The 24,479-nt window shown below is 45.1% G+C and overlaps 1 protein-coding gene across 1 annotated transcript in view; it reads right to left on the bottom strand.

Moving 5' to 3' along the window:
• The window catches only part of LOC119434710 (protein transport protein Sec24A-like), a 122,286-nt gene that overhangs the window by 82,031 nt on the left and 15,776 nt on the right, over positions 1 to 24,479 (bottom strand). The window contains exons 3-8 of the mRNA XM_037701821.2: positions 22,415 to 22,597; positions 21,179 to 21,285; positions 15,748 to 15,850; positions 10,506 to 10,632; positions 3,967 to 4,076; positions 2,609 to 2,675 (exon numbers count right to left, since the gene is read on the bottom strand). Coding sequence (XP_037557749.2) covers positions 2,609 to 2,675; positions 3,967 to 4,076; positions 10,506 to 10,632; positions 15,748 to 15,850; positions 21,179 to 21,285; positions 22,415 to 22,597 — 697 coding nt within the window. The remainder of the gene's footprint in view (positions 1 to 2,608; positions 2,676 to 3,966; positions 4,077 to 10,505; positions 10,633 to 15,747; positions 15,851 to 21,178; positions 21,286 to 22,414; positions 22,598 to 24,479) is intronic.

Here is a 24,479-nt window from a genome sequence, read left to right as displayed (position 1 = left end):
TCTCCCGACTTGACCGATAGGTGGCGCTCGCATCTTGGAGATAATTTCTCTCCTTAGACTTAGCATTAGAAACGAGAAGCAATCTCAAAAATTCCTCAAGGTTATCCATAATACTCTGTCGTCGAAGCGGCCTGAGACTAAGCGAAAGCCGTTTACACAGTCTTTTGCTATGAACGAAGTGAATTCTACAAAAACAACGCCAAATTCAGTTCGAAGCGGGCGACCAGGACCGCCGTCATGTTTTAATAAACCACGCAAACACGGTAACGTTAAATCTGAGAAATAGCGTGCATAAGCTAAACGGTACGAGTCCTTCAGCGTTCTGCGCATGCACATTTCGATCTCGCTATTCTGGTAAGCCCACTAAACACGCTAAAGTAAAACTGTCTGTTCACTATTTCGTTACCACTACAAATGTGCTCATTTTCGGTGCTTTTACATTTTAACATTTTATTTCAAGACAGTAGCCTCAATGTGTACTATGATGCATAAAATTATAGCCTGATCACTGGAATGGATGCATAGCATTAATCTTAAATATCTGAAATATAAAAATATGCCCCTGGTTTCTAGGTCCCAAAATTCGTAAGTCAGATCTTGCAGAAAAATTCCGAACATTTGTTGGCGTCAATACTAGCCATAGTGATGCCCATGCTACACGAAAAAGAACTAGGTTCACAAATGTGAAAACGGGTAAGTTTTGTTGCAAATGAGAGCAATAGTTATTACTCATTGCAGCAGGCGCCTGGTTTGTTTTTCACTGCATTCTTTAGGCTTGCGAAGCAATGGTTGTCAAGTCAAGGAGCATGTGTAAGCTTCCTCATGCTTGATTATTGCATTCAATCAGCTTTTCTATGCAAGCAAGGTGGTCAACTGGTGCTAAAGCATCTACATGCTTTCTTGAGTTCTTTTACAGTGATGTATATCAATGAGTAGCGTTGTACAATATTGTACAGTAATGAATAAAGGCGCTTGCACAAATGGTGTGCAAAATGCAAGAGATTAGACAGCTAGTCAAGCTTCGGTTGAAGGTCGGTCTGAAATAGACTGCGTGCTCTTGTGTGAGTGAAAACCCCACATGATGGAAAGAACGGCTTGTAATAATTTGTACATATGCTGCTGAAGCGCTGATGGATAAAAGCAACCCACGGTGCAGAAAATAAAGTTGCACTTGATATTAGTGGAACACAATTATCAAAATAACACGCAGGCATGAGCATACCTTTGTTTAAGACATCGTTAAAACAGCTTATACATCGGATCGGTAAATTGACAACCCGAGAGAAGTTTGTCTTCATTGCTGCTGTCATTTAAAAATCATGTTGCCAAGTCGACCAAAGCGACCAATTTTGCATACTTTTATTGAAGTGCTAGGAGCACTGGAGGTTAGTTTTGACGATACCTCCAGTCGAAGTTTAATTTTTCCAGACTCCTCAATATTCCAAAAATTGTCAAATCTGACAAATAGTTAAAGTTCAGCCATTTCAGATGGTGCATGATGTGCCTAGTAGAAGAATTCTAATGGAAATGATAACGCGTAGAAAAACTGTCGATCAATTTGACTGATTTCTATAGGCATGGTAACGAAGAACAGAAAGTACATTAAAAAGTGAAACCGAAATTCGTCAGCTTCAGTTTTACCAAGTACGGTGTACGCTAAAAATTAGCCTCTAACTTATGAACGGCACAAGGTAGAGCTATGATTCTTTTTGCAATAGGTAGACAGGTGGATGGGGTTGCATAAAAACAAAATAAAAATATACTATTTTTTAAGAAAATTGGCATTTCAATAGTGTCTGCATAAACGGAATTGCCACTTAAATGGAAAAAGAGCTTTATGTTTGCTTGTTTTTGCACTAGGGCAATGCAAAAAAAAGCTTAACAGAACCACATTTTTTTTTAACTCTGGTTAAATGGAACAAAAATATTACCAAAAGTGAAACTGAGTAGCCAATCTCAGTGGCATCGCAACAGGCATCACTGTTTGCGCTTTTCATTTTTGAATTTTCACGGCAGCTCTCTACGGTAACGCCAAGGAGGCTTTTTATTGGTGCCGTGGTTAGTTTGGCTCTATTGCAGTCGTGGCTTGCTGTGGTTTCTTTGAGTGGGTAATGTCAGCTGCGAGTTTGCTTAACGTTTCCGATGGTGGCACAAAAGCAGCCGCACAATGCACTCATGCTGGAGATGAAAATGAAAAATTATTGATGACTTCGAGAGTGGTTGTTTCCCTAAAACAGCTATTTTTTACCAAATGACTTTTTTTCTTTCTTTTTGTAATTATGTTTTGTGCAGCTAGCTTTATTTCGCGGCTGCATGCAAGTATAAACTTTGTAAGAAGCTTTGTAATCAGATCTGCAACACCTATTACCTGCTGTTGACAATGAATTATCTTCCGCTTTCGAAAAAGAATTTCGTGTACCCTTGAGCTCAATCTCTCAGTAAATGGAACTCCTGATAAACGTAACTTATTTCCCTAGTTCCTTGAGGTTTCGTATAGCGAGAGTCCACTCTAATTATAGAATGCAGCAGCACAAAGACAGTATTTCTACTAGTGGTCATGTCAAATGATTTGCACCCTACGCAATATTCAATTAGTGCTTTTACCAACCTGTATGTATGGCACCATGGGAAACATCAAGAACAAAAAGGTAGGCTGCTGGTTGCGGCGGCCGTAACTGCATAAAAAAAATAGGACACTGTCACACACTCACTGTTCATTAAGCCAGAACCAACTCAATACAAGCACTGAACTGCACAGATGACTAAAAAAGGCCATGTGTTAGAAACAGTCAAGAAAGGGTAATTCAAAGGAATTAGTGTATGAACAATGGCGGTTTATTTTTAATCAGCAAAACTTGATATCTTATTGGTATGCTCTATAGTTACATGGCTATACTTTTATGCGGTTAATAACTTTAGGCACAGGCATCATCCCAGAATTTCGAGAAATTAGCACATCAAAAGGCAAGTTTGCAGTGAAGTTGCAATGGTCAGCGACTTCAGTGCTTATGCAGGGAGGACCTAAAAAACACGGTCTCAGTATAGTATAGCGATACTTGGAAAAGTAACAGTGCACAAAATGAGAAATTGTTTCAGTGCAGAATGTAGCTTGTGCAGAGAACTCTCTCCTCTTTTTATTAGGGCTTTCTCTTTTAAGCTTAAACAAAAAATAAAAATAGTTTATGGCAAAAAAAGAAAAAAGAGAGGGGTCAAGGCTCATATCGAAATAGCTAGAAGGCAAACATCATAGTATCAAAGCAAATAAGGGGCACACGAGGGTTCACTTAAAAAAAAAGGGAATTAACTTGAAAGAAAGCTAATTTGACCGTTTAAAAAAAAAGAGTAATAACACACAAGCAGTTCTGCTTGACGAAACCTTTATTTGCCCTAACATCAACAGCTTATCACCAAAAGCTGCTTACAACTTCTTTTGGACAGAAGCATAAAACTAACTTCATTTTCTTCGGGGAGCCAACACGTTTTCCTAGTATTTTGAAAAAGAATATGCTACACGTAATAAGTATAAGCCATGATGACGTCTGATGGAGCACGGCATGTCATCGGCATGCCACAAGTGGCTAAAGAAAATTAAAACAGCAGGGTGAGCAACAGTCTGCCAGAAAGTGACGAGATGGGAATCATTTCTCATTTTGTAACACAACAATAATGTACAGTTTTGCTGGTAAATTATATAACTAAAACTGAATAAAAAGCTGAGACCTTTACCTTACATGAAAAAGACAGCAAACTGGCACTGAAAAACAATTAGAATATTTCACTTTTTTCAGACAAGGCTTCATTTCATGATCATTTGACACTATATTAAGGTGCCCCAGAGAATTTTCGATGTTACTTATTTGGCACTGTTCATTACAAAAATGCTAATCCCAGAAAAACTGCACAAGCAGAGCAAAGCAGCAGAGGGAACTGTGGGAAAACAATGAATAAGCAAATTGCAACACATACCATGTATTCTGTAGGGGCAATGAACTCCACAGTGGCATTGCGAACCTCAGGCCGCCGTTCTGGCTCACCATATTTTTTCGTTGATGGGTCATACATGAAGTCATCAGGCACTGATTGAGCATGAAATAACACAAGAACAATGTAATTCTAAAGCTTATAATGCTCAATATGCACACAAGCTGCAGCATAAGTATTAATACACATGTACTTCAAACCACTTATAACAGCCAATAATGCACGTAAAACAAATTTTGTGACTACCATTTTATCTGCTTCAGAGTAAATGTATACATGTAGCACTTAAGAGTGCAGTCGCACAAAATAAAATACCAGTTGCAGAGGAGCAAGCCTGCGGCACAACGCATAGGTGCCATCCATCCTTTGTTCATTGCGCAGAAGGTGTAGTCTACGAAATCCCTCTAAGATACGGAAAGGTGTATGTTGGCCAAAGGGCAGCTGTTGAAAAAAACCTGCAGATAAGCAAGGCAAGTATCACGGTTCTCTACAGGGTGTACAGGTGATAGAGTGACTAGTGAGTGCAATGCCGAGAAGGACAACTCAAGAAACAAGAATGAAGCACATTGTGCCTGTGCCCAATGTGCTTGATGGTATGCCCAGACAGTGCCCAACATGAAGCACCAAGTCCCTCCCTGTCAGGCATGCTTTCCCCTTAGTACTTTTGCAACCGGGGTTCCAAAGATGTGGAACGTTCACGCACCATGGTGGAGAAAGGATAGTAGGCCTTGGCCTGACATTTAGAATGTTTCAGAACAAAGCATTTATATATTCACATGATGTACACAAACAAGGAAAAATGATAAAGAGAGTAAGTGCAGTGCATTTCAAGCTGCCAATCCACACAAAACCACCTTCTAGTCTTTTTGTCCCTTCCGTCGCGCCGTTCGCGTCACCTGCCTCAATCCCGTGTCAGAAGATGGGTGACATAATTTTCGGCCAATCCGAAGTCTGAAGCCCTCTCCCTCTGAGGAGAGCTTAGCCCAAAACACATGCACGGCATGGTGCACGAACATGGAGAAGGTCCTACACCAAGGGCACTAAATCCCCATTGTCGAAGCGATGACAGAAGAGAAAGGCCCCATGAGGTCCTTAAAAGGAATGCACATTCGCAATATGCCCAAACCCGTTTGACAGTGTAACTAGTGGCCATAAATCACCACAGTTGCAGCTGGCTCTGATGGCTCGTTTACCGTGCCCCAGGTTGTAGTATTCTCCGTGAGCAACTGGTTCCGCAAGGTCAATGCACGATCACAACAGTACTTAATGGTGCCAACTGACCACGAACAGTTCCCACACAAAGACACTTGCATAAGGGTACACCGCGGCCGGTCTGGTCTACATGGTTATTTATGGTTATGCCATGACGAGTTGTAAGATTGCTCTGAACTGTGGTATACAGCCTTGTCTTGTTATCATCACCCTCGTTAATGTGGAGAACTCAAATTATAAACAACTTTTGTAGGCACTAAGCTTTTCCAATGCATTTATGCATCATTATTATGGAAATTTGCAGGTGCAAGTCAGAATCAGCTAGCGCAAGACAGGGGTAATTGGACATCGCAGGGAGAGGCCTTTGTTCTGCAGTGAACATAAAAATAGGCTGATGATGATGAATATGAAAATTCACTGTCTAGACAATGGCCAGGGCAGAAATGTACAAAGCCCGTAGATGCCCGTGCATTTTTGTTTTGTTAACCCTTTTGAGTGCAATGCTTGACTATACTTGTCTGCGCCGATGCACTACTCTAGCCGTGCCCAAGTAAAGCCATATCACACTTTCGGCACACTCCTTGCCTTCGCAGAGATAATTTGATAACTACAATTGTATGGCAGGCTTTGTTTTCATACACCAAATGGTGCGACAAAGCTTATCCGTCTATGGTGCTCGCGTCTCTTGTTTGCAAACATGCCGGACAAACACAAAAAGCATTTTTTGTAACAATGCAGAATTTCAAGAACTTCTTATGAATTCTGATTCAGAGGAACTTGATGTCGACAACAAGGTGGCTTCCAGAGACAATGACAGCAACAAAGCAACAAATGGGTCACATTGCCTGTGAAACACTAATTATTTTCATTAAAATCATTATTTCATTGTCTTAAATTTTTGTTTGAATTCTCAGGTTTAGAAACACGAATTGTTCAGCAACATTTCGGCAATAAATAGCATTTGAATTTAAAGACTGCTAATGTGTTTTAATTTTCTGCACTTTGAAAAAACCTCTGGCAGACAACGAATGGAAACGCCCGAAATGCCTGGCACCCACAACATTAATATTAACATGCAGCGCAGCTGTATGTTAATATTACTGTTACCAGTGGACAAGGCCCCCTTTAAATGAGAGCGCCAAAAGCCTCGCATACACTAACAGTGAAAAGCCAGCAGCATGCAATTAGTAACCAGACACGTTTCAGTCAGCAAGGCAACACTGGCCAGCATCTCTTCCACCCCAACGATCACATGATAGCTTTGGTACTCACATACTCTCTGATGTGTGTATGCTTTACAAGACAGATACTGGGCCTTTCTAGGTCTTTTAGCAGTTCTACTGGCACCTCAAGCACAGAAGGCAGTGGGTACAGAGCAGCTTTTTCTCTTGTGTACTAGCTTTGTGACGATATAGTGCTTCCTGCACTGTGAACCCCTTCTTCTGTTGGATTCACTTTGCAGGCACTTCTGCCGATTTTTTTTTTTTTTTTTTTTTTTTTTTTTTTTTTTTTACTGAAAGCTGAGAATTGAACACTGCGAATTCCATAAACACGAAGCCTTTCATCAGAGCCCTCATGGCCCGTGAAAAGCTTCAAACTGTACTACAATGTTTTTTACTACATCAGCAACCTGAATAATGTATGTCAACTTGCTGATTGTGTTAACTTTCAATTCTAGTGAGCCCAGTGCAATGTGCAGGAACAAACTTCATTTATGGAATTTTTTTTTCTACACACAGCTTGCTTGTTTTCCTTCAAGATTCGTTATTTATGGACTACTCCCTTTACGGACAGTATTGGTCGGAAACCAAAGTGTCCATATTAATGGCATGACTGTAAATGCAACCAGCTAGCCATGACAGCTGCGTACTTGACCCATGTAAGTTACTTCTTATACAGAGGGCCAGCAGTAACGTAACCATGGAAGTGCCCCATACACAGAAGGCCCATCTGTACCATTGCACCACAGGAAACGGTCTACACAATGCATCCTTAGCACATACACACAGTGGCATGCCATGGACCATGCTGCACTTTGTCCCAGCGGTGCATATATAGTAACTGAAAGGTGGCCAGTAAACGGGAATGGCTGATAGCGAAGTCACTGCTGCACACCGTGGGATGAACCTTGGAAGATGTTCTGGTGGTCATGTACGCTTCATGTATGCTCACTTGGGATATGGATGTTTTGCATACATAGAGACTGTATGAATGGATGTCCTTTATTAGAGTGCAGAAACACTTATACTGTATTGTGAATTTTTGTGTCTTCAGTGATTAATGTTAATGATCAGCACTGTACATATGAGCCTTTAAGCATACCTATTCCAACTCCTCAACACCTTTATCACAGGTCATAAAAATGCTAATAAAGGGCACTGCAAAATTCCTCCACAGAAGCCCATCTTGCTTTCATTAGGGTCATAACATGCACAAAAAGTCCAAAGGCAGATTTAACCATCAGGAATTAGAGCAGATGGAGAATCAGCCTTGAAATCTCATGACATGACACTCACTTCACAGGAAGTAATTTACCGAGTGCTGAGCAGTTGCCTTCCTATATTTCCCACCTCCATCAGCCCCTATCAGTGATTAGATCTAACAAAAGTGGGTCTAGCATGGCATCCAAAACATGTAAAGCCATGGTATCTTTCTAAGAAATAGGCTTGTTTTTGTAAATCTCAGAAGAATGTGTTAACTAGTCAGACTCACTCTTGGCAAGAAAGAACAAACAGGAGTATGCACAATATAGCAAATTGCAAATTCTTTCCACAGTACAGAAGTCGCGAATTCACACGACTTTATTGTTAAAGGCGTCATGATATTCATCACTTGAATCTGTACCCCAAGCCTACTCAAAATGTCCAAGATTTTTCCACTAGTCAGACGCTTATCCAAAGTTTCATCTAGACATTTTGAGGAGACAGTAACTGGAGTGATACAAGTGTCCGTTAAATACTAAGAACCAAAAATAGCCTCTGGGCCAAGAATATGCATCAAAAAACGAAATGGCACATGTATAGGCTACAAATTATGTAGAAAATTGAATATTTGTCCTTCATGACTGCATGTACACAGCAGCTAACATTCACATACAGTGGAATCTCGATGATACAAATCTCACGGTGTCACAAAAAATATTCGTATTAGCCGAAATTCGTATCAGCGAAACAGAATAAAAACTAGCTAAATTAAAGAGTCAGAGGTGAACTCACTCAGGCACACGCACGTAAAAAGCATTTACAGTATAGACCACTTATAACGTCACCGTTTATAGAGCAGAACTGACTACAACGCGGCCTTTTCCGACTCCCGTTTACCCTCCCATAGAACGCCATGTATACGCATACTGCTTACAGTGCAGCCGCGTCAGACGAAATACCAGTTATAATGTGGCTTCTGCGGGAAAATCTCGCCGACAAGGGCGGTAGCGAGCACGCTTCTCAACGAGGTGCGCCCACCGATGGGAGAGGAGATCAACGAGGGCGATGCGGAGGAGAAGCATGAGACATGGAGCATGAGTCCAAGGGCGATACAATAGTCGCTGCGCGCCGTATGTGCAAGTGAAAGCGCACGGGTGCGCCTTCACGGAGAGCGAACGCACAGCGGAAAGCAAACGGGACTTCCGTCGCGTGAAAGGCCGTGGGTGTACGGGAGGGAGGGAGGGAGGGGGGGGGGCGACGCTGTGCTGCGGCACCAAATGTGTATCTTGCAACCGGGCACAAGGGTAACTGGCGACACAATTTCCCACTCGAAAGGAGCAAAGCAGGAAGGCAGCGAGGGAGGGAGGGGGGGAAGGAGGGGGGGGCGGCTTCTACTCTGCCAACAAATGCGTTAGCGCTTGTGCCGGCTGTCGGTGTTGTCGCGCGCACCGTATCTTGAAAGCCATCTCCACACAGCTCTGACCTTTGTATGCGCTGTGCTTACGCCGCTCAGTTTCCGTTGAAGCGATACAGGCTACATGTAAAGGCTACATGTTTACATGGCTACAGATAAAGGCTACATGTGTAGCATTAACAAGCAAAGTATTATCTTCATGCCCACCAATCAAAACAAACAGCACAAATCTGTGTCAAGTGCTGTTTACCTAACATCTGTTGCCGAAAATCGGTGTGGGCCACTACAGTCAGCATGGAAACAGATTTCTGGAGCAAATTCAAATATTAAATACCCTGATCTCACCACTTCCATTGCTGTAGAAGCATGTTCAGGTCCCAGAGTAAGAAAATGTGTAATAAAAGCAACATGCGTACTTTGTGTCTTACGATCCCTTTAATGCAATATCAATTTGTGAATTTTACCTGAGACTGCACACTCATGTTCCACGAAATAATTAAGATAGTAAGATACAGTGGCATTTCAATGAATTAAAGTCATCTGAGCTACATGCAGCTATGCATGCAGTTTTGAAGATTATGGGGTTTTATGTGCGAAAACCACGATCTGATTATGAGGCACTGGTTTTACATGCCAAAACCACGATCTGATTATGAGGCACGCCGTGGTGGGGGACTCCGGAAATTTGGACCACCTGGGGTTCTTTAACGTGCACCTAAATCTAAGTACACGGGCGTTCTCGCATTTCGCCCCCATCGAAATGCTGCTGCCGTGGCCGCGATTCGATCCCACTACCTCGTGCTCAGCAGCCCAATATCATAGCCATTGAGCAACCACGGCGGGTCTATGCATGCAGTTTAAATATAGAACGTGCATTCATGCTTGATGCCTTGATGACCTCAAGTCCTCAGAAAATGAAGCTAACCAGTACTTCAGAAATAATTAAATGGCCTTTTGTGCAGCCATATCTACAAACTGCTTAGTAACAATTTGAAAACAATTAGCAAATGTGATACAATACACTAACTGCCTGCCACTTGCAATTGCAACTGACAGCTCATTTTGCAGTTCTACTCATAACTGCAATAAACATACAGTAGAAGAGACCATATGTTTCAAAAGTATGTCCCTGAACTTCATCAGAGGAAAACGCAAAATACTAGGGGAGAGATCGTGCAAGCATCTCATTTTACAAACATTGGCTAGAGCTCTCGTGATTCGCCGGCACCGCTCTTTTGACAGCGGTCGTCTGCTCGAAGAGGCAGGAGCACCAATGGAACGCCACCTACTCGGCCATGTAGGAGGCAAAGCGAACGTTCTGAAAGCGAGACGCTTGCACGATCTCCGCCCAGTGAAAGCACAGCTACAAACTCCATTTTGACTTCGTACAATACATTTTCAAGTGAGAAAGCCATATTTTGATAACACGCATGTGTTACCTGATGTTACCCAAGGCCTCTGCAAGGCTTACTTACAGGGATTGATGCGGAAGCAGATGTTGCACTTCCACTTTTGCCGCTCCACAAACTGCACATACGGGTTGATGTAGGCACGACAAGAGCGACAACGCACAATGGTGCTGCTTTGAATCACAGGCAGGTGCTGCAGTGACAAAAACACAAGCAAAAGGGGTCAGTAAATTACCGTTGTGCTTAATAAACCATAGTGAATACATAACAGTGTAAATTTACTGCAGATGTGTCCGTATATATCTAACAATCAATTTTCTTTAACAGGGATACACAATGAAACTACTGTATATTGCTATTCACTATGAGTACTATATAGATGGGAGCCCCACCACATAAAAAGGATGCACGACTCTGATTCAACACTTTTATTCTGCACATATTATCCCAGATTTGAACTTGTATAACACAAGGGTCAAGTTCAAAATGTAAAAAAAAAAAAACATTATTATGGTTATTATTTGCTGTTATCCTCCACACAGCAATCACAGATGAAAACGTGGGCTAATATACAGTTAAACCTCGATACAGTCGAACCCGTTTATAAAGAACTAGACAGTTCCACGAAAAGTGGTCACCATATCAGTAGTTCGTTATATATGGACTCGCCCTTTAGACACTAAAAAATTAACCGCACTGAAGCTGGCATCAGCAGTTATAATTAGGCAGCACTTTGGTCCGAAAACCAGATTTTCAGTGTCATTTTTGTTCCCGGTGTGTTCCTACACCTAGCTGCAAACTTCCGTTAGAAACTTCTATCTAAAGAACGAAATGCGGTGTCATATAGCTCTTTCAAAATGGCGCCCGGTTCCGATCACCTGTTATTTTGAAACTGCAAGCACAGCTGCCATTTTTTATTAGCTTGCGATATATTTTACTACCAGCGGGACATGACTTATTCTGCATAAGAGAGCGAAGCATTCTAGTTGGCCGAGGAGCATGAACTTCGGAAACTAGTGCGGCATGCCACCAGTCTACGAAGGTCTCAGACATCATTGTCTCAGCATTCAGCCACACAAGGGCGTAAAATCACGTTATCTAACGTTATCTAAGTAGCTTCAGGCGAAAAAAATGCTATGTTTGAAAGGTAAAACAACAGAAACGCTTGAGCAGCTGTTGTTCCCATGAAGGAAGGATAAAGAAGGTCGTTCCAAATCGTTGAAACAGGCTTAATGCCCGTGGTGCCGCATGGACAATTGCAAAAAACGAGTGTGCCACCTTCATAGCTCGCAATATCCACACTGGCACACATACCAGTGCCCGCCCCACGCCATGCGGTTTATGCTGTACGCCTCCTACCTGGAGGCGTGCCATGAAAGCATGTGACCTTTTTTTGCGGCTTCCGAAATCCGGTCCCATGGTCATCCCGAAGGGCGTATCATCGTCGCGGTTGGACAGGAGCCGTGTGTGCGCTTCCGTGCTTTGTTACTTCGCATGTGCCTTCTCTTTACCGTGACCGGGTTCGAAGCATTCGTTGCAACAGTACGGCGATTTAAAAAATGTTCATTACATCTGGAAGTAGTTTCAATAGGCAGGGTCGGAAAATCGTAAACGCACTGAAATGTGGTCGTTATAACCGATAGATCATTATACAGCAGAACCCCGCTGATACGTTTTTCACGGGACCGTAAAAATAAAACGTAAGAGCCGGGAAACGCAAGAGCCAAGAAATAGAAAAAAATTGAGAAATTAGAGTAGTGTTGAATTGCACACAATATTATTTTAATTCTTACGTGAGAAAAAAAGTCTTAGTTTTGCCCGAAAGCCGAAGCATTGATTGCGATAGCAAATTAGTAGACAGCTCTACAATGTAAGGATAGTAGTTTTATCGTCCGTATAAACTTGTAAACATTCGCTTATTAACTATATTAACAAGCATGGTGTCAGCGCCCACAGGCAAACATGAACACATCACACTCTATGAGCACGGACACGCGCTGTCAAACGCTGGCGTGAGGAAGAGCCGCTGCAGCAGCGAGCAAAGTGACCTTCGTGCTGTTGTCTATCACTTCAACGCAAACTGAGCGCTGAGAACACACAGCATGCATAAAGCTACGAGCCGCGACATACCTATATTGCCTAGACTCTGCCCCCAACACAGATCGCTTTCAAGATACGGCAGGCACGACCATGCGCCGCCATGCAGTACGCAGTTGATGCTAGAGTAAAATGCCGCTCGCTATACCTCCTTCCCCCTTCCCCCTCGCCGGTGAATCGAGTGCAATGGAAAAAGGCGCGCACTCTCCCTGCTTTTCTTTCTTGCACGCGAGATTTAGGCGCGGTTGTCGGCTCCCCTCGCACACTTTCACTCGCACATACAGCGTACGACGCACGTAGACGGAGTTATTGCCCTTGGACTTTATACGGAACATCTATGCGCCAACTAATTTTAGGCCCACAACGCGTCACAGACACCATCTTTAGATAGCAAATACGGATCTCAAAGGCCATACTTTTGCTGGCGGAAACCGAAAATATGTCATAGGTGTCGCGCCAGGCACTTTGGGCGGCCAATGCCATCGTCAAGCGACATGAAAAGTCAAAATAGCCGTTGTGGCCGGCCCGGGGTAGCAGTTCGCAACGTATGACGCGGAACGGTCCCACAGTTGCGACGCAACAGCGGGGTTACCAATGCATTGGGTTTTATGGGTGTCATATGTAAGAGGCCGCCTGCGGCGCGAAAAAGAAGAAGAGCACGTGAAGCACAGTGTTCGGAACGGCACGAGCTCTCGAGGCGCGTGAGCCGAGGCGTGATCAGGGGATGAACGGCGCGGTCGGTGAATCATCGACGTGGCTCCTGGCCAGGAAGGTCGCATCGCCAGCTCCGCTCTGGCGACGGGAGACTTGGGGGTCTGGTTGAGTCCGTGACGTTGGCCGTCCAAGGTGTGGCCGTTGACCTCGGCAAGTTCGAGCGAGGCTCCTGGACTGGCTGCAGCCTCTCACGGCAGGACCGGGCACCCCAGAGAGGATCCCCCTTCTGCGGCAGACTGGCACGTTCGATTCTCCGCAGGACGCCACGTCAGCACTCATGAAGTTACAACGCATCCCGCTGCTAGGCCTATCCAGGTGGGCCTAAGCAACGCCGAACGCCGTCACTGGAGACTTACTGACGAGCTCATCTCCGACAAAGTACCGGCGAGCTCCCTACCGATAAAGAGAAGACGCGCCGACGGCAAGGCAAAGGCGACTATAGCATCAACGAGAACACCTACTGCTGGAGAAAAAGGGCCGACGAGCTTCGGACTCGGACAAACGTGCAACGACGAACGCAGCAAGGTGACTTTTATTCGTAGCATCTCAGAGATAAGACAGGGTCGCCTCACTTTGAAGAGTTAGCCGCCACGGACGCGCGTAGGCGCCAAGTAGAACTTGTTGTGTACATTAGGCTTTAGTTTGTATCTTTATTAGTATTTCTTCCCGTAGTGTGCTTGGGTGTGCTTGATTTTTAGTTTTGGTTTTGAGTGTGCGTGTTATTAAAAAATCTGTTTGCTGTGTCGCCATCCGTCTTCCTTCTCCACCTCTTCTAACACCCGCACGCCCCCGAGATCGGTGACAAACTCATCACAATGGGAGCTGTGCCGGGAGCGGCCGAAAACGACTTAACAGCCGGGAAAACGCAGCACCAGGGATCGTAACAGCGGGGTTCTACTGTATGTGGAATCGTTATAGGTGGGTTCGACTGTATAACGAAGTCGGTAAAATGAACACTTTACTTTTTTATGCAGGGTGTTTCATTTTGGCTGCACCAAATTTTTAAAAATTGCCTGTGGCAGATAGCACAATTATAATCCTTGATCTAAACTACTCGATGAGGCGACCATTACTTCCACGAGAAATCAACGTGCCTAATTGAATAATTAACATAACTATGCTAATTAACTTTTTAATTTATTATTTTACGGCACATCTTTCAATCTATGAATTATAGCCGCTGAGTTCAAGCGTATCCACTTGGAATGACTTCTCAGGACTGAACCAGTTTCGAGATACTAATTTTCAAAGTGTCCGATAAAATGCATGGGCGTTCCAGTTAACTTGGTGCTTCAATGCATAAAACAGCGTTTTCCTCAAAAAGTTATATGTGCGGCTAGAGGGGAGCGTTCGCCATCTCGGTTGAATGCCGAACTTCCAGGCAGCCACACTGTAACCCGTATTTCGTCTCCCACAACTGCACTATAAGCGACACGCGTATACATAGAGTGCTATGGGAAAATTAACGGGAGTCTGAAAAGACCGTATTATATCTGGTCCTGCACTATAAGCGGTTACGTTACAAGTGGTCTATACTGTAATCTGCCACGTACGTGTGCAAGGAGTGGCCGTTCCAAGATGGCGTGGCATCATGTGCGCTGTCCTCCAGCGCATTTAGTACTGGAGGTTGTGTAATCTCGAGTGTTGTTGAAGCAAGAGGATGACAAAGCATTCGCTCTCCACTGCCAGCTATTTTCATGATAGCGTCATCCCACTGCGGGTGACACTATCAGCCGCAGGGGCAGAATGGACGCAAAAGCATGGCTGGCTTGGCTTCGTACCGCCGAGGTGAAGATATTGACACGGCATGAAACCGCATCTTTCGTCGCGAACTCTCAAGTTCAACAAAAATTTTTTTCTTATTCAAATTTGCTTTTTCCGATTGCCCGTTAATTCAAAAAATTTTGCGGTCCCTTAAAAATTTATAGATGACTGCACTTATTTGCATAAAACGTTGAATTTCAATGTAATGAAATTTCTATATAAGGAAGCAAATTGCCTATTTTAGACTTCGTAAAATCGAGGTTTAACTGTATATGGACAAGAAGTTATAAAAACTTAATACTTTATTATATAGAGAATTTCGTTATATTGAAGTTCGTTATATTGAGGTTTCACTGTAATAGTAAAACAGAGGCTTCAAAGCTATTCTCTGATTTTATATGTTGTTTTTGCTGAGATCCACCACTCTAATGCATGTTAGCAGTGCAACCTAACAAAGAAACAGATATGGCCCCTCACTCAGCGGCAGCTAGGGAACTTTGCTGCACCAACTTTGCACATTGGCTGTGATGAGAAGTCCACTTACACTTTTTGGCCTTGCAACTGGCCTTTATCTGTTGCTTGCGCATACTCAGACATTTAAGCAAACCCTTCCACATACAAAACATTTTGTTGGAAACTGTAGCTACAAGCTCCATTCAACATAAATATACTCAGTAAAGCACATGAACCGCCACCGACCCAAACAAAGCATACAAGGCAAGGTGTTACTTACAGTTACATCTCGAAACGGATGAATAAGGACACCTAAAGGTAGGCGAGCCTTCTGTAGAAGGGACTGCGTCTCTGGTATCTTGGTCAAAGTACACCTAAAAATGCTGTAATAAGGATGAAACAGAAAAAAAATAATGCATAATTAGAAAAAATGTATGCTGGGGTTATACATGCCACACCAATGATTTGATTACGAGGCACGCCTGTATTGGGGGAACTCCAGATTAATCTTGACCTTCTGGGCTTCTTTAACGTGCATCCATGCGCAGTACACGGGCGTTTTTGCACTTTGCCCCCATCAAGATGAAGCCGCCACGGCCAGGATTTGATTAGTAGCGCAACACCATAGCCACTACGCCACCACGGCCGGGTGATGCATAATTAACAAAATACCAAATCACATGCAGCTGAACTCAGTAGCAGCAGACAGCATGATTTTATTTTGTTTCTTCAATACTTTTGTAAGTGAACGAAGAAGTTTGCACTTATCGCATTTACATATGCAAGTGCCACCCACTTTATACAAGGAACACTGCTCACATGAGCAGCAGACATGTAGGTACACCCACAAGCAAAAGTATATGGACGACAGGCTCTCCAAAAAAACTCAACTTATTTGTAATTGAGACGCCCAAAGTGAAATTGACAAGTGCCTTGGAAAGTATGCAATGCCACGTTAGACTGCAGTCCTGCAGTTCAAGTTAGTCATAGGTGAAGAAATAAACGGCTTTATCGCGGAATTCCTGGTCTGCATACTTTTTTCCTCAAGGGAGTACATCATAGTACAATGAGAAATAAATAAATAGTGCTGAAAATAAAAACTTGCATTGGCAAAATTAAGTGTCTACCTCACGAACAGGCATATTTCAACATAAGCCCCTTCAAGAATAATTTTTTAAACACACTAGCAAGGTGTTATTTTGTTTGCATAATATTGCTACATGCTATTTGAAGATGATGATGTTGACACTTCTATGTAGTGGGACGTATCCATAGGCGGCCTCTGGCTGATCTGAGGACGACAACATGCCTTGTTTGATATCGGCTGGCTTCCATGTTGGCCAGCGCTTGCTACCCATTGTAAATACACCTTCTACATAGTTTCCCAACTGGGATTACACGTAACATTTATTTGGTGGAGGTGCTGGGTACTTTGTGCTGATGACAGCGCTTCGAAGCGGACGCCACCTCGAATCTACCACCATTCCTCCAGGTGATGACATGTCGCCGCCAGCTACGCCTGTGACCACTACCCAGTTAATCGCCTTTCATAGCCCTGCGATCCCGGGACCTTTTCCGGGGCGAACAGCATTGACATGGATGAGTGGCTCAGTATGTACGAGCATGTCAGTAAACAGAATGGCTGGGATCCAACTATACTGGCCAACGTCATATTTTACCTCGGCGGAAACCCTTGCGTCCGATTTCGGACCCATGAGGACTATCTCACCAGCTGGAACACGTTCAAGCAACAGCTGTGCAAGCTTTTCGGCAACCCCTTTGGTTGACAGCTTGCCGCTAAGAAACAACTAGCAGTACGTACCCAGGCGTCAACTGAAGCGTACTTGTCGTACATACAGATCGTGCTGGACTTGTGTCTACAAGCTGACCAGAAGATGTCCGAGGTTAACAAGATCGTCCACATTTTTAAAGGCATTGCAGACGACATGTTCAATCTGCTTGTCTTCACCAACATGACCACCACTGACAGTGTCATCAAAAAATGCCATCGTCTCGAGCAAGCGAAATGTCTGCGCATCTCGCCGCTGTTTGAGCATTTACCGAATACCGCTGCAACGTCGTCCTGCGAGGCCACTCCTTGTCAACCATCCACATCAGACGACGTGACATGCATCGTCCGCCGAGAACTCGAGGCAGCATATCCGGCTTCTTATAAACCCACGGTATCTGAGACCTCCACGCCGGCTGTCTCAATAGTCCAGGCTGTTGTTCGCCAGGAATTTGCGAACCTTGGCCTCTTCTCTACAGTCTGCACCATGAACACTCCTGACGCCGCCCAAGTCTCTGCGGACAGGCCTCGTGGCGGACCATACACCCTTCATTGATCGAGAAACCCGGTGGAATGGAGAACAGCCAATGACAAGCCTACCTGTTTCCGCTACAGCCCAGCTGGACACATTGCTTGCTATTGCCTCAGCCAGTGGCCCTCTCATCCCTCTAGCCCATTTCCCACTTACTTGGTCCCTTCCGTACTGCAAGCCGCTATCCACCCCGCACCGAATATTCTGCACCCAATGTCCCTAAGGAAGGTTCCCGCCACTCCCAGTCGCCTCCGCCGCATTGCTGTCCATCTCGTTACCTGACTCGCCGCCACTCTCCTTCGTCGTCCTTTAGCCGTCGCTTCTTGCCAGGAAACTAGACTGCACAGCTCCTGGAGGTGAAGCTGCACTGTCGACCTTGACCCAAAATCTTGTGTTGCCCTTACGTGCCCATCGGAACATTCTTGAAGTCCACGTTGACGGCGTCCCTGTCAGAAATTTGGTTGATACTGGGGTGCATGTCTGTTACGAGTGCCAGTTTTCTTCTTCTTTCTGGGGTTTTTACATGCCAAAAATAGTTCTGATTATGAGGCATGCTGTAGTGGAGGACTCCGGATTAATTTTGACCACCTGGGGTTCTTCAACGTGCACTACAACGCAAGCACACGGGCGTTCTTGCATTTCGCCTGCATCGAAATGCGGCCACCGAGGCCGGGATTCGATCCCCTGACCTCGTGCTCAGCAGCTCGACGCCTTAGCTAACTGAGCCACCAAGGCAGGCAACTGCCAGTTTTCGGCGTCGCATAAAGAAGATCCTTACACCTCCCATGAACCGAATCATACGTGTCACTGACGGTGCGACGGTCGCTGTCGTTGGGATGTGCACAGCTCGGGTTACCACTGCTGGTCACCAGGTGGTTGTTATTTTTACGGTCCTTGCGTAGTGCCTTCACGACCTCATACTTGGAGTTGATTTTCTTTCTGCCAATTCCCAAACAATTCCTATGAACAAACGTTGTTCATAGTAGTTGGAATGTTGGTTAATTTGTTTCAATGAAAAAGTAACAGAAAGAGAACACACGACATTTTATCACTACACTCAAGCACTTTCGGCATACAGCAAGTGTAGTTTGCTTGTGTTACAACGTGCTCCGTGTTGACGCAAGCTATGCGGTCAGTGTTGGTCTCGAGCTTTCTTTTCGCGTGCACCATGGTTCACCCTTGTTGCATTGTGGGCTGCAAACGTAGTGATCGGCGATGTCATGCCACAACATCGTGTCCCTCTGCAAAGCATCAGACGAGCTGAGTGGCTGCTGCGCATTGGACTGTTGGTATCCAATCAGCGCCAGGATCTACACGTTTGCAACCGGCACTTCACGCCGGAGGATTACTACCATAACAGAGTTTTAGCGTGTCCGGTATTCGGGTAAATGCAAGCGCAATCAGGCTGGGCCTTTTACCGGATGAGCAAAGGCATAAACGTGAACAGCCTGCAGGGTGCAGCCACCTGGTGCATACTTGCCAAGTTCGGAGAAACTAAATCCGGGAGATCTTCCGACCAAGGGGGGGGGGGGGGGGGCAGTCAGTAACACACCCCTCCCCACCCCAATGTCGAAATTTTCAAGTACGCCCAGATGAACTTCATTACAATTTTATTTACAGATATACAAATGATTACATGAACATCAAGATCTCACTTTTGCAAGCATTGTTGCTAATTTTGCCTTCAAAAATTCTTTAAAATTTAAATTCTCAGGTCTTACGTCCCACAACTACCATCTGATTATGAGGCATGCCGTAGTGGGGGACTCCGGATTAATTTGGACCGCCTGGGGTTCTTTAACGTGCACTCAATGAACGGCACACGGGTGCTTGTTGCCAACGAAATGCGGCCGCCGCAGCCGAGATTTGATCCCGCAAGCTCGTGCTTAGCAGTGCAATGCTAAAGCCACTAAGCAACCACGGCGGGTGTTCAAAAATTATTCAGATAATGATCGGTTGTAAGAAATTCCATTTGATTCCCATTTTGAGAGGTTGACACCTCCCAGCGACTTGAACAAGCGACACATGGACGAGCGGCACTGCGTCCTCGTATTTTTCACTATGTTAAATTGCCGTTCACCCACTCTGCATTGCTCTCTGGTATCAACAAAATACCCAGCAACACTTCGGCTGAGCCCCACATTAAAAATACTTGAAGATACTTTTTGCGCTAGCACTCCTTGTATTTAAAGCCATGACTGACCGTAGGCCTATGCAATGCCAGAGCGGCTGACGCCGAGGAGAACAATGGAGAGTCTAGTGTTGCTAGTTGCGGAGGGCGGCATTCGCTGGCTAGCTTAATCAGATTAGGACCACTAGGGCCCCCAACAACCTCGTCACCGTATGGAGCAGCTCTGCGGTTAATGAAATAGCGCATGTATAAGGTTTCCTTACTACTTTCTTAATTTTGCACAATGAACCTCTAACTAGATTAGATTGGGTTGAATTTTTTTTTTTTTTTCAATGTGGCCTGACAAAGCACTAGACACGGGAACAGGACACCAACAGCAATTTCCAGATTTTTCTGTCAACCATACACCCAGAAGAAATGGTCCAAATCCGGGAGTCTCCCGGGTAATCCGGGCGAGTCTCGGCAGGTATGCTGGTGGCACAGAGCTCAACCAGGCAAACACAGAGCTAATATAGCAGTACCCAAGTGTATTCTACTTTGCTGCTGGTGTAAATTTTTGGCAGGAGCGCAATCGTGAACATTTTAAATGTTTAAAATGTTTTACACTAGGTTACAGCAAAAGTAACTCTATGTTTGGCTGGTTAAGCTCTGCGCTACCAGGTGGCTACACCGTGCAGGACGCTCAGGCCGCTCCCGTTTACGCTAAAGCCCCTTCATCACAGTAGTAGTAGTCGTACGGAGGGGCTTCAGTTTACGCCTCCGCCCATCCACCAAAATGCCCAGCTCGCCTGCATTTACCGGAATACCGGACACACTCGGCGCTGCAACAGAATGTTCGTAACGCATGCTGCTTGGATAGCTCTCATGGGGGATCGATCGCCAGGCAACTAGCGGAGAGGTTGGAGAGGCTTCGCGCGCTGGCTCCAAGACAACCGGGAGTAGACGACACAATGTCACATCCTGACGCAGAGCCAGTGAAGGCAGAGCTTATCCCCGATCACTCGGCGAACAAGTTGAGGAGGAAAAGCATGGCTAGGGAGGAGGGTAACTTGTAATCACCCGTAGCTCTCTTAATATGAGACACTTCACGTAAATTGTGGCACTAATGTTTTACTGTAGCTGTACCCTACGCGTCAACGAAATTTGTCCAAACCGTTTCAGGGAGCCTTTAAGCAAAACCCCTTGACGTACCCACAACACTCCTCCATACACATATGCGCATGCATGCATGCCCCCAACACAAAACAGCCAGTACTTACTCAGGCGAGCAAATTGCATTCTCGCCAGGCAGTGATGGCTTGGGTGGGTCCTCTGGAGTCTTGGGAAGAATGTTTCGTGTCTGAAGCAAGTTGCATGCTTCATAACCCTGTACAAAAAAAAGAAAAGACACACAGGGAAAATAATTCAAATGTAAGCTGCACCAGAAGTTTCTCGCCATGCCTCGTTTGTTTTATTTATTGCAGAGCACTGACACCATTCAGAATTTTTATGACGAGATCAGGAAAACACTGCTGAACTATGCCAGCACACAAATAATTTTTAAGTTATGTAAGAACACTCATCTATCATAACAGAAATATTTACACGCTGCAAAAAAACTAAAAAAATTTGAGCCCTTCCACTATGTGAAGATTGAAGACCAGCGAAGCTGGTGGTTTTATTTAATTATATTGAAATTGTTTTCATTTGGTGGTTATGTTAAATGGTTGAAAACACACAACACATAGCTTCGTTGTGCGAGTGCGAGTGAAAGCGAGTTTAGGCGATTAGATTCACACCGCCTTGCACCATCGGCCGCAGCACGTTGGGCCGCTGCGCATTCGGCTTCTGATCATGCCGGCGCTCCTTGAAAGCGCACTCTTCCTCTTCGAGACACACCTGCTCTATCTATGGACACACCATGTGCAAAATAGCAACCGAAACTTATGACGATAGTGCCGTTCCCTGGAGCATTTTGTCAGCTAAGGAAGATCAGGCATGGCCTCCGAGACCAAATAATGGCGCACGCATGCGTACGCCTCCAAATCTTGGACGCTATGGAACGGGCCACTGGAAGCCAGCGGAAAATCCAACATGGCAGCCTTCAAGATCGGATAGTGTGGCTCGGAATGAGCGATTTAGTCCGGAAAATCGAACTTCTGGCCCTAAATTCGTCCAAAAAGTCGGTCGCAAAAATGCATTAGCTCTATGAAAACCCTGACAGTGCATTTATGAAGTCCGAAATATCCAGCAAATCTGAATTTTTGGAGTCCGAAAAATCCGTTGGCGACTGTAATTGGTTTTCCACCTTGAAGATGAAACAGCAGAAACCGGACAGTGCAACAGAAAAAAAGATAAGAAAACAAGCTTCGCAGAGTGCAATTCTTTCCTTTGTCCTGTTTGTGCACCATTTTGGCTGATTCAAAGAGAACCATGTTTTGTATCACCCATCTCTGTTTCAGCTGTGTCATCCAGATGCCATTGCAAAGACACAAAGGGGAGGCATTGGGTCTTACCCAAAGTTTGTTGAAGCTGGCATTTACACTGAGCCCTGCCATTCTTGAATGCAGCTCTGGATCATAGCCTGGCACCCCTCCCATGGGTGGCTCAAGGGTTGGCTGTTGCTGCTGCTGCTGAGTGGGGTAGAGGGGAGGTGGTGGCTGCATACTGTTGGCGCCACTTGAATGACTGTAGCCAGGCTGCGTCATAAGTGTGAACAACAGTCAATGCAAGTAATCAGTAAAGATAATACACAAATGCACTCTCACGGCAACTAAATGAAAAAAGACAAAAGCAGCCTTGTCGTAGAGAAAAGGGAAAATGCAAGAATGCAAGACTCAACATCGCACACTTAGACGGATGATACACTGGTAACACAGTAAAATGAAGTGTCGCGCAATATTTTACAGTAATGAATAACGGTGCTTGCAGAGGCGGTGTTCAAAATGCAAGAGATTAGACTGGTAATCACTAATCAAGCTTCCGTCGAAAACCTCACAGGACAGAAAGGATTGCTCGTAATAATTTCTACATACACTGTGGAAACGCTGATGAATAAAAGCAACCTACAGTGGGAAAAATGAAGTTGCACTTGATATTAGCACAATGAAATTATCAAAATAACACACACTCATGAGAATCTACCGTCGTCTGAGACATCATTAAAACAGAGTAGACGTCGCATCGGAAAATTAAACAACCCGAGAGAAGCTATTGTGTCTTCACTGCTGCTGTCATCTAAAAATTATGTTGCCAAGCCGAACAAAGCGCCAATTTTAGGTCGTTTTATTGAGGGAGTGCTAGGAGCACTGGAGGCTAGCTTCGACGATACCTCCCAGTCGAAGTTTTATTTTTCTAGACTTTCCAATCTGCCAAAAATTGTCAAATCGGAGAAATGGTTAAAGTTCAGTCATTATTTCAGACAGTGCATGACGTTGCTACTAGAATAATCCAAAATGAAATATTCAGCACATAGAAAAACTGTTGATCAAATTGATCGATTTCTATAGGCGCGGTAACGAAAGCGTTAAGTCTGGTCAGCCTGCCTTTGAATTTTACGCTGAAGATATGAGAACTGCACATGTCCCTGCGGGCTAACGTGCCCGCAGTCCCGGCTAGCTAAGGCCTAAGGAGACACGTAGCTCGTCCCCACTCCGCAGAGCACGCAAAGGGGCACCGCAGTGGGTTCGCTGACTCACCAGCAAGGCATAGAGACGATTCCAGCCGTGGTACAAACAAATGGGGGTTTATTCCCTGTTAGGTACAAAATGGATGTACAAGACAGGGGTAACAGCACTAGAGTGACAGTCCCAGACTACGGGAGAGAACGCCCGGGAAGTCTGCTCTGTCACACAGGCTGTCCCGAGCTACGTTCACCACACAAAAGGGGCCCGCCTTGCTCAGAGGGGTGCAGGACAAGTGAGTCCGCACGTCTGACAGCGAAGAGCACCGAAAGTGAATCTGTCGGGCGAAGGCGCCCGCGTACCTTGGATGCTGAAGAAGAGAGATGCTGAAGAGAGGGTGAGAGGGGCCCGCTCCTCGGGCACTCTTCGTACGTGCGGCGCACGGCGTAACATGAGCCGCGCACGCAAGCAGCAGACTCCGCGTCGCGCCGGCGGGGAATGTACGCTGTCCACAATAAGGCTGGGACAGCGTGTCCCCAGCGATCGCATGGGCGAATGGCCCAAGTCACGCATGAACTGGAGAAGGGGGTCCGAAAGGGTACCCGCAATTCATAAGGGCGTTTTATGTCACGCGTCGATGCATGCGTCCGTGGCGTAACGGTTTAAATATCGGGCTTCTCTGCTAGAGTTCCTGCGTTCTAATCCTGCCATCGGACAATTTCAATATTGTTTTTTATTGTATGATTGTTTATTGTATAATTGTAAGAAACTTGTGGGGATTGAGGAATGCGCGGACACCATTGCGCGGGCTTTCACCTGTCTGCCGTCCCCCCGCCTATCCCCGCCCGCTCCCAACCGGTGTCAGCGGTGGCGCTCCACTCACGATGGTTTGCGGTGGGGGCGGGGCGCTGACATCACTACGCGGCACGAGGCTACACTTGGTTCTTTATTCTATGGC

Source organism: Dermacentor silvarum, chromosome 1 (genome assembly GCF_013339745.2).
Source record: "Dermacentor silvarum isolate Dsil-2018 chromosome 1, BIME_Dsil_1.4, whole genome shotgun sequence".
In the NCBI taxonomy this organism is placed as follows: domain Eukaryota; kingdom Metazoa; phylum Arthropoda; class Arachnida; order Ixodida; family Ixodidae; genus Dermacentor; species Dermacentor silvarum.
The sequence above is the reverse complement of the archived record's forward strand: the minus strand, read 5'-3'. Positions and strand labels throughout refer to the sequence as shown.